This window comes from Leptonychotes weddellii, chromosome 10 (genome assembly GCF_054177405.1).
Source record: "Leptonychotes weddellii isolate Sample4059 chromosome 10, ASM5417740v2, whole genome shotgun sequence".
Classification (NCBI taxonomy): Eukaryota; Metazoa; Chordata; class Mammalia; order Carnivora; family Phocidae; genus Leptonychotes; species Leptonychotes weddellii.
In genome coordinates, this window is record NC_138378.1 from 3642970 (window position 1) to 3655850 (window position 12881).

Below are 12881 nucleotides of genomic sequence, written 5' to 3' on the forward strand. Positions count from 1 at the left end.
CTCCATCAAGATGTTGTATAACAGTTTCAGAGGCTTAATGCTAAAACCAAATGGTGTACGCTGCATGGCAAAGCAAGGACACTAGAGAGTTCCTCATTCCCCTCCTTAGAGGGAGGGTTTGTTGTTGATCTTAGAAGAGCCGGGACAGACAGACTGCCTCTTTTCTTTCCTTCCTTTACCTCAGTGGTCCTTAAACATCTTGTGCATGAGAATTTCTGCTCAGAACGATAGATACCAAGCACACTCTTGTAATTGAGTTATAGAATTTTCAAAGATAATGTTGCCCACAGGTTGTTTTAACTAAAGTGCTGGCTTTGGCAAATCTCCCACTCAAGATTTGGTCCCAGCACTGTGTAAGAGAGGATCCCAGGTTAAAAAACATCAAAGTGAGCATCCTCAGGTTCAAAGTCACTGTCTGTACCTCTCCGGAGCTTCCATCTGTACACCTGAGGTGGCATTAGACAGACAGATGATCCTTAAGGTTGAAGACAGTGGTGCCACAAAACTGAGTCCAGCAAAGGTAGGGGAAGATGGAAGTTTCTTTTTGATGAAGAAGTTTCTTTTATGAAGAAAAATAAAGATAAGGTTTCTTTTATGCTGCTTAGCTCACTGCCATCCAAACTAGGCACCCACTGGACTCTTCTGTTGATGCCCTTCCAAAATACAATCAGAAATGAAATCTATCGGTTGTCTGCCCCTTCCTTCATTCTCAAAAAAGCCTTGGGGGTTGATTTTGATCATCCTTTCAACTGGGCTGAGCTTCAAGGTGACTTCCTTCTGTTCGTTCAGTTGTTCATTCAATAAATGCTTACTAAGAACTTGACACTGTGCGAGGCATGGGTACAAAGGCAGAGATGACCCATCAGCTTGGTAAATAGGGCCCTTATTAACTGAGATCACTGCCACTGGGGAAAGGCCACCTAAAATGAATCCATTCACCATGGGGACCAAAATTGCACAGTAAATAGTGGGGAATTAAGGACTCTGAGAATTTATCTTGAAACCGAAAGCTGTGAAAGTAAGCTGATAAACCAACAAAGATAAAATAAAAATAAGCCTTCATGGCAAACTGTGAGCTAATTGTTGAAATCAACAAAGGTTAATCCAGTGCTGATGGAGGGAGAGTACATTTTTACACAAAATTGTAGAGCTATTCTGTGAGCTATTCTTCAGTTTACATTTACTCTCACAGGAAGATCAAGAGGGACTCCCCTTCCCCAATATTATAGGGCCTCCTCAATTTTCCCAAGGGGCTTCTCCTAACTCTCTAATAACCACCTTGCTCTCTTGGAATAAGCCCCCTTGGATTTCTCCCATCTATTTGTCACCTAGTCAGATTCTGTCAATGAGTTTCAATCAACACAGTGGTCACTTCCATCAACTTCATGAAATTCTATGGCCTGAGCATGATTTGTGGTTTCACTTGGCAATCAATTTACATTATATTGTGAAAATTAATCTGAAGGGCAGGAATGAAAGCTAAAGCTAAGGAGAGAGAGAGACAGAGATAAAGTGGTGTTTAAAAGGGGTCTAAATTTATAAGCCGTCAGTTTATTGGAGAATGTTCTCATCCTGTGACAATCATCGCCTCCCCAGGCAATGGCTGACTGGGGTGTCCCATAAAGAAAGTTTGGATTACAAGGTCTTCCCTCAAGTAGATGTGTGCTCTCCTTGGGATATTCAATGACTGGTATCTTAAAAAGCATCTTCTTATGAATCCCTTCGATGAAGAACCTTGAGCTTCTGAGATTAAAGCCACCTAACACCATACCTCCCCCGTGATCCTGAAGTGCATGAATGAGGAAGGAAGTTCTCCGGAATAGCAACACTCCTGCTGACGGATAGTCACCATTGCTATGGGGAATTCATTGCTACTTGATATTTAAAAAGAGACTTCCAGCTTCTCCGACCCCCTTGCTGGAAACTCGGATGGGATGGACCACTGGATTCAGGTTTAAAAACAGACCCAGTTCTCAGGAGAGTCTCAAAGACTCCAATCACTCTAAAATCTTATAAATTAGGTCTTTATCCTTCCTAACTCCTCTGGCCTTCTGCTTGCAGATGACTTCACTGCCAAGCCATCTGTTAACTGCAATGATTAGTACCAAGCTATCAGAATAGTTTAAAGAAGAGGGAAATTAGGCAGCCTTTTAAAAAATATTTTTCAGAAACATCTTCTTCCTCTCATCTTTATAAATTGTTGACAGGAAGATTCACCAAAACTGAAGAGGACAAAGAATCAGTTATGATACCCTCTTTCAGCCCCCAGACACAAGCATTCTTGCCTACTTATTTGAAGAGGTGTTACTGATTCTAGTTGACTTCTAAGGATCAGGGACAAAGGATTTCCCTATCTTAATTGGGAAGTTCCCCCCAAAGACCATTCTCAATTTCTTTGTTGCATTTCGTCAAGTTCCCCCAAAGTTACAGCCCCTCAGGTCACCCAAAATAGATGATTCTATCATTGTCCTGCTGTGGAAAACAGGCCCTCCCCCCACAAACATCCCTCACAAAAAAAATATACACAGCTGCATGCATTCACAGGCACACTCATGCACAGACCCGCGCACCACACCATGGCGAGGTCAGCTCCCTCACTCAGAAGCCAGCCCTGATCTCTCCATGTAGGACCTGCCAGGTCAAAGGATATAAGAAAGTTGTTTGTAGATGGTGGGTGACCGAGGCCCATTGTTAGGTTCCTTTGAAGTAACAGCACTTTGTCTTCAATCACCCAACACTCGGAGTGCCTGTCACTCCACTGTGAAATATTGGTATGGGCAAGCAGTGGCAATAAAATCCCCGAGCCCCTTTGATTTCCAGGAGGAATTTATTTTAATGCACTCTACCACCCTCCGACTTGGTGTCCATCATGACCTGTCCACCCTGGGCTGGCTGGTTTACCCAACCAGCCAGCCCTATTCCCACTCTGACACTTCAATAAGGGACAGGGGTGATTAATACTTCCCGGGCCAATGCTTAGCCCACATCCCGCAGGCTCACACCTGCTCTTAATGGACATCCTCCATGTTCTTCCTAATTGCGGGGGAGAGAGCCTTTTGAAAATGGGCACCAGTGACCCAAGCCTCTGGCTCAATCCGCTTCTCAAATAATAAACACGAAAGCAGAGACATTTGTCACCACTTGGGCTGCTGTTCCTCGGGCATTATAATACCCCTGTGTGGGGCCACATCCCAGGGGGCATTTGAACTATGGATAGCCTCTCCTTTCTTAGCTCCACATTCAGATTGTGTTTCTGATTTTTTTGTTTGTTTGGGTCTGTTTTTATCCACCATCCACTGTGCCCCAGTTTGCTCTGAGGCTTTGGTATGAAAAGCTGCTGCTGAGATACGAAGTAGATGGAAGTGGGATTTCTCCCAACATGGAGGGGGTCTCCAGATGCCCTCCATAATCCATGTGGGTGGGAGCAGGACCACCCCCCTGAGGCCAAGAGACGCTTTCAAAGGGAAGAAGGGGGTGCAAAGGACAGTGACAGGTGAGAGGTCTTCCCGCCTGGTCTCTGCTCACACGGGTCACCTGTGCACATTAGGAAGAGGCACCCACTTCCACTGGCGGGCTGCACAGTGGAGAGTGAAAGGAGAGAAGAGCCGGGGCTCCCTGCTTTGGGCTGACAGCCCCGTAGTCGGAGGGCGAGGCTGGACAAACCAGATGGGAACTGGACCACAGGCCCAGGGGAAACAATCCCACACAGCCATACCTTCAAGGGCCCAAGTGGGCCCTACCCCACCTGCCCCTGGGCTTCTCCCTAAAGAGAAGCTAATGGGTCCCCTAGCCCAACACACCCATCCTGGTGTTGAAGCTACTCGTAAACTCTTGCTGCAAGTGTGGAACATGTCCTGCTGGTGGTGGGCCAGGTGACTCTTAATGATTATGTATTGGTTTGGTTTCAAATAGAACTTTCCTACCCAAACTGTGTGCACACAATAAGAGCACAGAGAATGTGCCTCGTCAAACACTGAATGTCCACGTGTGCCACTGCTTTTCTCACTTAGAAACACGTTTTTAGGTCACTTCTGTTGGCTCACAGAGAGGGGAAAAATTGTAAAAGTGGTACAGTGATTGAACTGTGACCCCCAAAATGCTACGTCCAAGTCCTAGTTTGCACAACCTGTAGCTGTGGCTGTACCTGGACAAAGAGTCTTTGCAGATGTCATTAAATTAAGACTGAAAATGAGATCAGCCTGGATTTAGGATCAGCCCTAAATCCAGTGACAAGTATACTTGTAAGGGAAAAAGAGGGGGAGATCTGATTCACAGAAATACACAGAGAAGTCCATGTGCAGGAGGCAGAAGCTGGAGAGATGCAGCCACCAGCCAGGGGACGGCCGGAGCCACCAAAAGCTGCAAGTGGCAGGAAGGCTCCTTCCCTAAAGCCTTTGGAGAGAGTGTGAGACAACTGGCCTCCATTACCGTGAGAAAATTAATTTTTGTTGTTTTAAACCACCAAGTTTGTGGCAATTTCTTCCACAGCCACAGGGAACTAGTACCAGTGGTGGCCAAGTGGGGCACCGGCTTCAGTGGCTGTCCCCTGTCCCTCACTGGTCCCAGTGCACTCTGGCCCATCTGGGCTCCAGCTGCCTGCTCCAGAGTCTGCATTCTTGCCCCTGAGCCCCTCCTCACCACTGCCCAATCCAGCAAGCCTCAGTTCTATTCTCCCTCCCTCTGCACATCCAGACGAAGCCCTATGTCGCTCAAGAAAACTCCCCCAGGGGTCCCTCCCCAAACACTGACCTCGTCCTCTGCCAACAACAGAAACACTTATTACCACATGCCCCACACTCACTTGGCACTCAGCACCTGCCTGTCTTTATGCAGGTATGCTTATCAAGCTCCGCAGATAGTAACAATCAACATCTATCATCTGCAGTAGGGTCTCCTGGCATCTGCACACGCACACTGAGCCCCTGGGCAGGTAAAACCTTTATCCACAGCCTCGCTGTGGGGACACGGATCCCGAGGGGGCAGCCACCTGACCTGCTGTGATTGAGCAAAGGGTGAAGAGATAGTCCACCAGTCCGGACTTCACCCTGTACCACAGCAGGATTATTTCTCTCCTCTTCGGTGCACAGCACAATGCTTAGGAATATAAACATGGCAGCTGCCGTGAGCTTCCAGCAGCCTGATTTAGCCCTCTTTAAGGCACTGGGGAGAGAGCTGGTGGGAAGGTTCTGCCATTTGGGACAACTGGAAGCTTTCCAGTTGGTTCTGCTGGGGGGCGGGTATCACCCATGCAACCCCTTGGGCAGTTCCCTTGGCTGTATCTATTTGAGAAGAAGGAAAGTCATGGAGTTGAGGATGTGGGCCACAGAAGTGAAGAAAGGATCAGCTGGGCTCCCTGGGGTCTGCAGGCTACCACCCTCCATCTCATCCCAGCCTCCCCGACACCATCTTAAACCTCCAGGGTCCTAGCAAAAACAATGCTTTTCCTGGCCAACCGGCAGAGCAAATACTTACCTTGATTTAAATTCTCACTGAGAAACAAAAGACAAATCCCTGTCCATGCCTACAGGAGTGGGGGGAGGGGGGGAAGGGGGTGGGGGAGGGGGTGGGGAGGGGGAGCACGGAAGAGCCATCTGCCTGCAGGGGGCACTGGAGCTACATAAAGGTGGAGGGCGAGGTGCCCTAGCCAACCATCCCCAGGGACCCAAACCTCAGCCATCAGACACAGCCCAGGGTCAGCCCTTGAGCCAAACAGACAATAATCAGCCACAAAAGGATGGTAATTCAGTCACCGCTGGCCAGATGGGACCCTGTAGCCTCTCCACGGATGCTCTTCATTTTTCCCAGTCAACACCTTGCAAAGGAGGCTAAGGCTGGGCCCATTGCTGCTGGGGAGGAGAAGAAACGGAGGGAGAGAATGGAGGTCCGGAGAAGTACAGCGATTTGCCCTGGTTGCCCAGTGATTACAGCTGAAAATAGTCCTTTTTCCAGGAAGCGCTCTGCATTAGTTCATCCTTGATTTATTTCTGAGCATGACAAAGCATGCACCTCTGACGCCTTCCATGTAAGCAATGTTCCCTGCAGCTCCCACGTGCACTAACTGCTCATCTTTCTATTCCAACACTGACTCTCAAGCCCCCCACTGACCCACTGCAGCCTCGCAATGGCCCTGTGGAAAGAATCAAGTGAACTTCCTTTTTAAAGATGGGGGTGAGTGGAGGCACCAAGAGTTCTGACTCATGTTGCCGAGGTCCTGGAGGAAACCTGTACCTGGCGCAGGGCCCAGCACATGGCCCAGCACACGTGGCCAGGACTGAAGGATGTGTCCTGACTTCTCCATATTCTCACCCAGTATTCTCCCCACTAGTTTGGGGTCACACTGTCCCATAGATGTCCCACCTTTGTCACCCTACTTTCAGGCTCCTGAGGGCAAGGATGGCTGGCTCCCGCCCATCCTGCATCCCCAGCCTCTATGAGGGGCCCGGTGCCTTGGTGTGCCCAGTTTGGATTTGGTTCCAAGAAGAACATTACCTGCCATTTCTGAAGAAGGCTGCCTGCAGGTCCCGCGTGGGCCCAGCCCCTCGAGTGGGGGTAGGTGGCGGTCTTTTCTCAGCACTCTGGGAGGCCTGCGCGGTCCACCCCCTCTCGGCTGGACGCGGCTCTGTAAGAAACTCCCTTTGTACCTGTGGGGCAGAGAAGCACGTATGCAGTCACCTGCCTGGAGAATATGTGCCCAGAAGCCCATACACACACACGTTTACAAAGGCAACACTCAGACAATAAACCCCCGAGTCCCCTTGGGGTCAGCCTAGAAACTCCTCATCCTTCCTATCCTCCTTTTCCCCTCTAGGACATGGAGACAATAGTGGGACCTAACCCGCAAGGCCACTGGAGGGACGACATGAGATGGTGCACAGGAAGGGCTCTCCATGCTACTTCGCGCATGGTGCATGTTCCCCAAAGGCTGGCGGCTGTAATGAAATCCCGAATCATACGCTCCTGGCCACTTATAAACATGCTGCCCCATACAACTTCCGGCAATGACAGGAATGTTCTATAATCTGCACTGACCATGTGCAGCTATTGAGCATTTGAAACAGAGTTAGGGTTTCTGAGGAACTGAGTTTTACTTTATTTCATTTTAATGAGTTTAAATAACTACATGTGGCCAATGGCTACTGTATTGGACACTGCAGGCTTAGAGGATCTACTTTGAAAAAAAGGGCTTCTCCGGGTGCCTGGCTGGCTCAGTTGGTTAAGCGACTGCCTTTGGCTCAGGTCATGATCCTGGAGTCCTGGGATCAAGTCCCGCGTCGGGCTCCCCTCTGACCCTCCCCCTTCTCGTGCTCTCTCTTTCTCTCACTCTCTCAAATAAATAAATAAATAAATAAATAAATAAATAAATAAATAAATAAAATCTTTAAAAAAAAGGGGGGGGTCTTCTCCACCTAGAGAGGACCTTCCAGATCATCTGGTCTAACCTCCGAAACAGTATTCACATCCCAGTGGGAAGGCATGGCAAAGTTGAGAAAGAAAATACTGGAGCTTATATTTATATTTACCTTCTTCTAGACTTTCTTGTATCTATTGCTGTATGCCCTTTATAATATACATAACACATTAGCAGAGTAGAACGTGTGTACAATTTCTGAGTAAACAATTACGCACTTACTAGGATATGCAACCAAACGTGCCTCCGAGGACAGACCAGCGAGCTGCTCTAGTACCACCATGCTGCGGCCAAAGAACCAAGACACAGAGCAGCTGCTAGAGCCCTAAGACACATTAGACCATGCAGCCAGGTGGAGCTAGACCCTCGGTCCAGTGCTCTGTACCATTTTGCGACAGGCCACCACCAGCGGTCAGCTCTTTGAAGAGACCTTTGCACTGCTTCTCTCTGCCTAGTCAAGCCACAAGGACGCCCTTTCTTTTACAAACCTCAGTTTACAAGAATTCTACTCCCAGACGCTCTTCAGCCTGGGGGTAAGGTGAGGCGACCTGCTTGGCCATTTTCCTTTCTCATTTGTCTGAGCCGCCGCCAGCCTCCAGCTGCAGTCCCCTAATCACCAGGGCTGCTCACAGAATTTTAAATAAGATCTGCAGAATGCTGTATTCTCTTATGCGTTGATTTTTATGGCATCAAAACAATGAGAAAGTGACTTTGTGTTCATCTCTTCTGGAGTCCGTGTTTGGGAGAGGCCCCACTCACATGGCCCTGCTGCCTCCCCAGCCTGGGGCAGGCGCTGTCATTCCCCAGGGGTGTCTGCTTTATTCTTTGAAGCAGTCGTCCCTGCTTGTCAAGTCCACAGGTTCCTGAAAGAGCTATCTGAGCCAGGGTAGGGAGCTAATCACAAGCCCCTGAACCAGTCAGGGCTCCTGCTGAGCCTGGGCAGAGAGTGATTTCAAAGTGTAGAGACAAAGGGGGAGGGGGGTATGGGGAGAATTCTTCTCTATGTGCTGCTGGGTCACCTTTACCCCCAAGTCAGTGGGTGACTGCCACAAGCTTGCAGGTGTTAAGAACGGCGCAGTTTGAACTGCTGGGAGGTTTTGCTTTTGGAAAATGGCCTAGTGAGGGACTCTACTCAATGAAAACCGCTAGGAGACTGTAGGAGAGTCCCAGCCCCTGAATTCAGGTCTTAGGAAGGTGGAATCTGGGCCCTTTTGCCTTTGGGGGAGCCCAAGTGGATCCCGGCCTTGCCTTCAAAGCAGTGTTTTGTTGAGTCATGGGCAGGGTCTGTTGCTGCCTCTCCTGGGTTCTCTGAGAACATTCTGCATGCAGCCCCTCCTGGAAGATCCTCCTCTGGGCACGAACACACAGGGTGTGGCAGGGGAGGCAAGTCTGTCACCGTCACCAGCCAAACAAGGCCTCCTGCAGTTTAGCAGATGCCACGAAGACCCGTCTCAACTGCCTTCACCCGGCTGCATGTTGTGTTCCAGATGCTGGGGTGTTGCATGCTAATGATTCATATTTATCCCCTTCTCAAGAGGATTGCTCTTGGCTGATGGGAGCCATCCTGTCTGAAGAGGCCTGGGGGAACTTGCACATACCCCAGGAAGGGCCCTTAGCCACTGACTGACAATTGCAGGGGGTGACAGCTCAGCCCCTTTCTCTCTGAGCAGGACAATCTCTGGTGCGTCTCACACTCCAGACCTTCCCACGGGATCAGGCAGGACTGGATACTCAATGCCAAATTGTGCTTAGTCCTTTCTGTGCCCTGGTCTGCTTCCCTCACTCCTGAGAGCCCTCCCTCTGTAAATCACCTGTCCAAGAATGCCCATCTCAGGCTCTGCTTCTGGGGAGCCCGACCCCAGACACACGATTCAAGTGCTTCCCTTCTCCTCTGAGTCCCATTGGCCTATCTTCCCCAGAGACGCTCCCTCAGATATGTCTGACAAACACCCTTAAATGCAAGGATCCTTATAAATACGTGGTGTCCTTTGTGTGTGACATTGGCCCACAGAGCCGTCCTTTTTCTCATGGTAGTTTTACTGGAGGTTACCTTTACAATCAATCTAGGTTTCCGTGTTTATGTCTAATTCACTGTGAGCTGACCTGTAGAGTGGTTCACAGGGTTTTTAATAACTGCCACTGAAAGTCCAGATTTTAAATTTAACTCCTACACTCAGTGGACCCCCTGCGCTCTCCGTATCTCTCCAGAGGTCTTCCTTTAAGAGCCTGTGTTATCGACACTTACGTAAGATCAGCACAGTGTTTTTGTTGATAGGCCTCATGGAAAACTGCTCAGAACAAAGCCTTCTTACCGCACAGGAGCTCCAGCACCAGTGACTGGCTGGCCAAGGTCAAGGACTCAGGAGACACTGGTTTTAACTAGAGCTCGTGAGCAGCTCTTGAAGGGAGGCAGGGTGAAGTTTTTGTCCTGTATTTTGAGGCTGGCAGAAAGCCACTGGCCACCCTGCCTACTCCAGCCGCACCCTCCCCATCCCACACACACTCACTCCTCCTTTTATCAGCCAAGTCTGAGGGAAGAAGGTGGATCCAAGGAGAGGGTCAGGCCCCTTCACATATGCTTATTCTGGGGTGGGGGGGGTGGGGGGAACGACACGTGCTGTTATACTGTTCCTCCCATTTGATCCTACAGGGAATAAGAAAGCAAAAGGAAGCAAAGTGGAGGCATGCAGACCTTCAGTATCCCACTAAGCAGGATGTAGGACTATGGTCAAAGCCTCTAGTGCCTTGGTGAATGTGACAAATGTCTCAGCCAGGTGTGGTGGCAGCCACCGTCTCTCTTATGTGTGTCTCCACCTCACCTCAGAGATTGTGACGTCATCCCTGAGAATGCTACCTCACTGAACAGGTAAACCATGTCATGACCAAAGTAAGCAGACACATACCTCAGACAGACATCCACTTTAGAGGGAAAGATTTTATTCCCAGGACCCGGTTTACCCTCCTTCCCCCACTTTCAATGACTAACATATATTTTAGGGTTTACCACGCAGGCTTCTCCCATGTGACCCCCAATCTCTTCCTTGCTCATTCTGATCCACTTGGGACTTCACAACTCGTTGTTCCATGTGTCACAAGTTTCATGCCTCATACAGCGCTGTACACAGTTACAAATTAATCAATAAAATCCAATTCCACGGTCCGGCGCTTGCTCTGGGCACACAGAGGCGTGGTCCGTGGGCACTCTGAATCTCCACGCCTCTAGTTAATGTCAGGGCAAATAGGCATCCAAGTATGAATTTTCTACATTTTTCCATTTCCACTCTGAAAACGGATCCTGCATTTTCTAATCCCTCTCCTTTAGCTCATGTACTTTCATCAATGAAAACAGCCATTTTCATTACAGTGTGGTATTCGGAGTTGGCAACAAATGAAGAGACAAATGAAATCAGATGGAGGGCCCAGAAATAAACTCCAGGTATAACTGGGAAGTTAAAATATAGCAAACAAGTGAGAAAAAGAGGTAAATTAATCCAGGGGTCTGTAGGTCTGTAAGCCTTTTGTATAAAGGTCCAGATAATAAATATTTTAGATTTTACAGGCCACATACCATCTCTACCACATATTTTATATATTTATAACCTTTTAAAAATGTAAAAACCCTGTCTAGCTCACAAGGGCATATAAAAACAGGTCAAAAGTCAAATCTGATCCATGGTCCATAGTTTTCCATATGGACAAAAGTAAAAATAAATCTTTCCTTACATTAATATACACAGAACATAAGAGAATATGTTTTTGTGTTTGTGACACTGGGAGACTGAGAGTAAGGAAAGATCTCTTAGACAAGACCAAAAAGTAATAATCATAAAGGAAAAGGCAGCTCCACTTGACAACATCAAAATATACACCTTCTTGATGATAAAAAAGTCCATTTCCAACAGCAGACTAGTTACTCTGGTTGTCTACCACTGTACTCACCCCTATATTGAAAACAACTAAAAATACAGATTAAAATATAAAAATGTTCAACACTTCTACATAAATGTATTGATGTTCTGATTAGAAAGTGAGATATATTTAAAATAAAAAACCAAGTGAAAACTGAAACCTGAAAAGGTAAGAGGGCTTTCCATTTTGAGAGCATTTGTCAAACCAAGTGAGCTTGATCTTCCATTTTTATGGTCTGGTGGGGTGCAGGGAGCAGGATTCAAACCCAGAATCTACCCTAGGTGCAAATCAAGTGGGAGACCGAACCTCTACTCCTGCAAAAGCTGAGACCTCAGAAGGACCCTCAATATATAGGTGAACTAGAAATAATACACCCTACCCCCACCACCTTCTCAGGGGACACTCAAAAACTCCAATCTTATCACTCAGTGAAGGAGGCAAAAGTCTCTTCTGTTAATTTTATAACAATAAGGCAGTCTTCTCATGGGTTTGTAATCTGAATTCACAATACACATGACACGAAAAAGCCTAAAACTAAGAATTTTATTTAAAATAGTGCCCAGTGCATGCCCTCAGGCACCTAGCAGAAGCAAAACAAATCATTACTGGAGAAACCCACCTCCAACACAAGTCTCAAAGTTCCAAAAATCTGAGCTTACCATCAAAAATCCAAAAACAAGGGGCGCCTGGGTGGCTCAGTTGGTTAAGCGACTGCCTTCGGCTCAGGTCATGATCCTGGAGTCCCAGGATCGAGTCCCGCATCGGGCTCCCTCCTTGGCAGGGAGTCTGCTTCTCCCTCTGCCCCTCCCCCCTCTCATGTGCTCTCTCTCATTCTCTCTCTCTGAAATAAATAAATAAAATCTTTAAAAAAAAAAAAAATCCCAAAACAAACAAGGAAATTGGTTACTACAAGTGAGAGCTAATAATACATAAAAGAGAGTCAGATGTGCCATGACTTCCTATGTTGGCATCATCAGATGTAAAATATTAAGTGTGTTTTTAGAAAAGGTTGAGAACAAGAGTAAAGATTACAGAAATTTTAAAAAACAATCTTAAAATTCATATGAAACCACAAGAGACTCCAAATAACCAAAGCAATCTTAAGCAAGAACAACAGAGCAGGCAGCATCACACTTATTGATTTTAAAATATATTACAAAACTATAGTAATAAAAATATTATGGCACTGGCATAAAAATAGACATATCAACTAATGGGACAGAACAGAGAGCAATAGAGAGGCCAGAAATAAAACCACTCATTTATTATAAACTGATTTTCAACAAGAGGGGCAAGAATACGCAATGAGAAAATGACATTGGGAAAACTGGATATCCACATGCAAAACAGTGAAATTGGACCCTTATTTTATACCACACACAAAAATCAAATCCAAATGGTTTAAAGACTTAAACATAAGATCTGAAACTGTAAAACTCTTAAAAGAAAACACAGGGGAAGCTTCTCGATATTGGCCTTGGCAGTGATTTCTTGGATATGACACCAAAGGCAACAGAAGCAAAAATAAACAGCTGGGACCGCATCAAACTAAAAAGCTTCTGCA

At 47.2% G+C, this 12881-nt stretch overlaps 1 protein-coding gene across 4 annotated transcripts in view; it reads right to left on the bottom strand.

The window, feature by feature from the left end:
* The window catches only part of ZNF831 (zinc finger protein 831), a 103063-nt gene that overhangs the window by 43311 nt on the left and 46871 nt on the right, over positions 1 to 12881 (bottom strand). For all 4 annotated transcript variants that reach the window (XM_081832508.1, XM_081832510.1, XM_081832507.1 and 1 more), the window contains one exon: positions 6490 to 6641. In XM_081832508.1, the coding sequence (XP_081688634.1) occupies positions 6490 to 6641 (152 nt within the window). The remainder of the gene's footprint in view (positions 1 to 6489; positions 6642 to 12881) is intronic.